This window comes from Protobothrops mucrosquamatus, unplaced genomic scaffold (assembly GCF_001527695.2).
Source record: "Protobothrops mucrosquamatus isolate PMUCROS unplaced genomic scaffold, P.Mucros_1.0 scaffold_156, whole genome shotgun sequence".
NCBI classification, from domain to species: Eukaryota; Metazoa; Chordata; class Lepidosauria; order Squamata; family Viperidae; genus Protobothrops; species Protobothrops mucrosquamatus.
Window position 1 is genome coordinate 457,684 of NW_015386232.1, and position 2,481 is coordinate 460,164.

The 2,481-nt window shown below is 34.4% G+C and overlaps 1 protein-coding gene across 3 annotated transcripts in view; it reads right to left on the reverse strand.

Moving 5' to 3' along the window:
* The window catches only part of GNS (glucosamine (N-acetyl)-6-sulfatase), a 45,377-nt gene that overhangs the window by 27,572 nt on the left and 15,324 nt on the right, over positions 1 to 2,481 (reverse strand). For all 3 annotated transcript variants that reach the window (XM_015820831.2, XM_015820838.2, XM_015820846.2), the window contains 2 exons: positions 1,726 to 1,824; positions 873 to 1,040 (listed from right to left, as the gene is read on the reverse strand). In XM_015820831.2, coding sequence (XP_015676317.1) covers positions 873 to 1,040; positions 1,726 to 1,824 — 267 coding nt within the window. The remainder of the gene's footprint in view (positions 1 to 872; positions 1,041 to 1,725; positions 1,825 to 2,481) is intronic.

Consider the following 2,481-nt stretch of genomic DNA (forward strand, 5'->3'; position numbering starts at 1 on the left):
TTAAGAGTATTAATGTAGAAATGAGTATTAAATTAGGAGTATTGATGTATGGAGAAATATGGAAGGCGCTCGGTTAACACCCCTAAACCGTGTCCAAAGGGAGGGAGAGGAAGAGGAGAAGAGAGAGGAGGGAAGTAGGTAGGTAGTAGAAAAGAGGGCGGATGCGGGGAGGGGGTGCTGCCGAGCTGACGCTCGGCTAGCGCTCTAAACCGTGTCCATAGGAAGAGGAGAGGGAAGGAGGGGGGATGTGTAGGGAAGTTGGAGGAGAAAAGAGGGTGGACGCAGGGAGGGGGTGTTGCCGGGCTGCTTTGTAATACTAATATATGTTTACGTTTGAATGTTAAAATTAATAATACTGAAGTCGTATCAATGTATGTTTATATTTGTATGGGGGGGGTTATTTTGAAATTAATAAAAAAATTTAAAACAAAAAAAAAGAAAACCAAAATCATGACATCTGGCCCTCTCAATTCCTGGCAAATAGATGGGGAAGAAATGGAGGTAGTGATAGATTTTATTTTCCTGGGCTCCAAGATCACCGCAGATGCTTTGGATATAGATTAACAAATCTGTGTCAGAATGCTAGGTAAAAGGATGTAGTCAAAGTTATTAAAAATAAATTAGTCAAAAGAACAAAGTATAGAGAGAGTCATATGCATCAGGTGGCAAAAAATGAAATGAAGTGACAAAAACATGTAATATTCTAGTGGGAGAATATCTAGTGTAAACAAAACCTAAGAATTAAAAAAAGAGTTTTGGTATTACATATATTTGTTGCTACATATATTCTAAGGTCATGAAATTAAAGCAGAGATTTATTAAAAATATCTAGCAAATACTAACAGTATCTGTAAAAGATCCAGAATCTATACCTTTCCATGGATATTGAAGTTATTATTTCTTGGAGCACTGACATTCTCAAAATTCTTCTTGTACTGTGGAGCAGCTATCCAAGGTGAATGCGATGCTGGAGTTGCTATCATCATGAAAAATGGCTCAAAGCTGGATTTATATTCCAGAAAATCCAAGGACATATTAGCCTGAAAGCAGATGCTTATTAATTTATTTACTCATTATTATACTGAATCAGAAACAGGTGTCTCTAAGAGAATACTTCAAATTCACAAACCATTACATTTATTTTAAATGTCTTGTGTTTAGCTTTCAAACTAAGAAATAAATAAAACATTGCAAGGCAAAACTCCTGATCTTCAGATATAGTAATTCAAGGATTAAATTGTGTAAAGAAGAGATACAATCCTATGGATCCTGGATATAAAACTGCAATAAAGTGATGATGAGGATAACCTTGGGAAGAATCAGGAATGCCTTGATATCCGAAAAAAATAATAGCATAGAAAACTAGGAACTACAAGGAGATGTGGAGCAAATTCGTCTCCTGAATAATTTCATAAGCACAATGAGACATGCACTTAAGAGTTAGGATTTTATTTGTAGGATTTCATTCTTATCATCATACTGTGAACAGTTTGAGCAATATGTTATTTCCAGACCGATAGCTGCATTAGGACTGTATAGCAAAACAATGTTTTGCATCATTTTAACTTAGATAACTGGATTATGGCATAACATTAGAGGGACTACAGTATAATCTACTACACTGAAATCTGTTAACAATCCATAACAAATTTGTTACCATTTTATGGGTATTCAGTATGCTACTAGAACAAATAAACATGCTAAAACTAGTTGAAAAATTCTTACCAGTACATCTGTCAGGTAATCCATGCTGTAGTTCGCACCATGCCTACGTGCTTTTCCATTTACTGAAAGTGTGTAGTTATAATATTTAGAGTTTTTTTCCTAACATAAGAAAATAAAAATACAATGTTTATGCCCAGGAAAGAGACAATAATAGAACAAAACCAATATTTTTTAGAATGTTGGCTTATTGAGCTAAATTCTGATATATGCCTTTCAATTGCTCCCAATTGGTTTGTCATATTATGTCTGAATTATGACCTTAGGGTTATTTCTCCCTAATCATCTAAAATCTTACCAACCTAAAATAAATTATATGTAATGATTCTGGCTTTGAGAAAATCAAACTAAGGCTACAAATTCAGATATAACACTAAAAGAACTTGCAGGAAGAGGTTTCCTGATTTAACAATTAAACACTATCAATCAGGAAGCATTTACCATTATACTTAATCTGAATAAACCAGAATTCTTATAATCTTGCCTGAATTAGTCACACAGGACTGTTGTTGACATAATATCTTTAAGTTACAAAGAAGCAACTTTAAGTCATAGCAGATATCAATCTTAAATATTCAATATATACAAATTTATTTATAACAGAATTGGGCAATAAATACATACCGTATTTTTCGCTCTATAAGACGCACCTGACCATAAGACGCACATATCTCCTTGATTAGTTTCCACCCATTGTTTCTTGTCTCGCCTTCTGGGGCTTTGGAAAATAAATTGATCCCCTCCTCTTTGTGGCAGCCC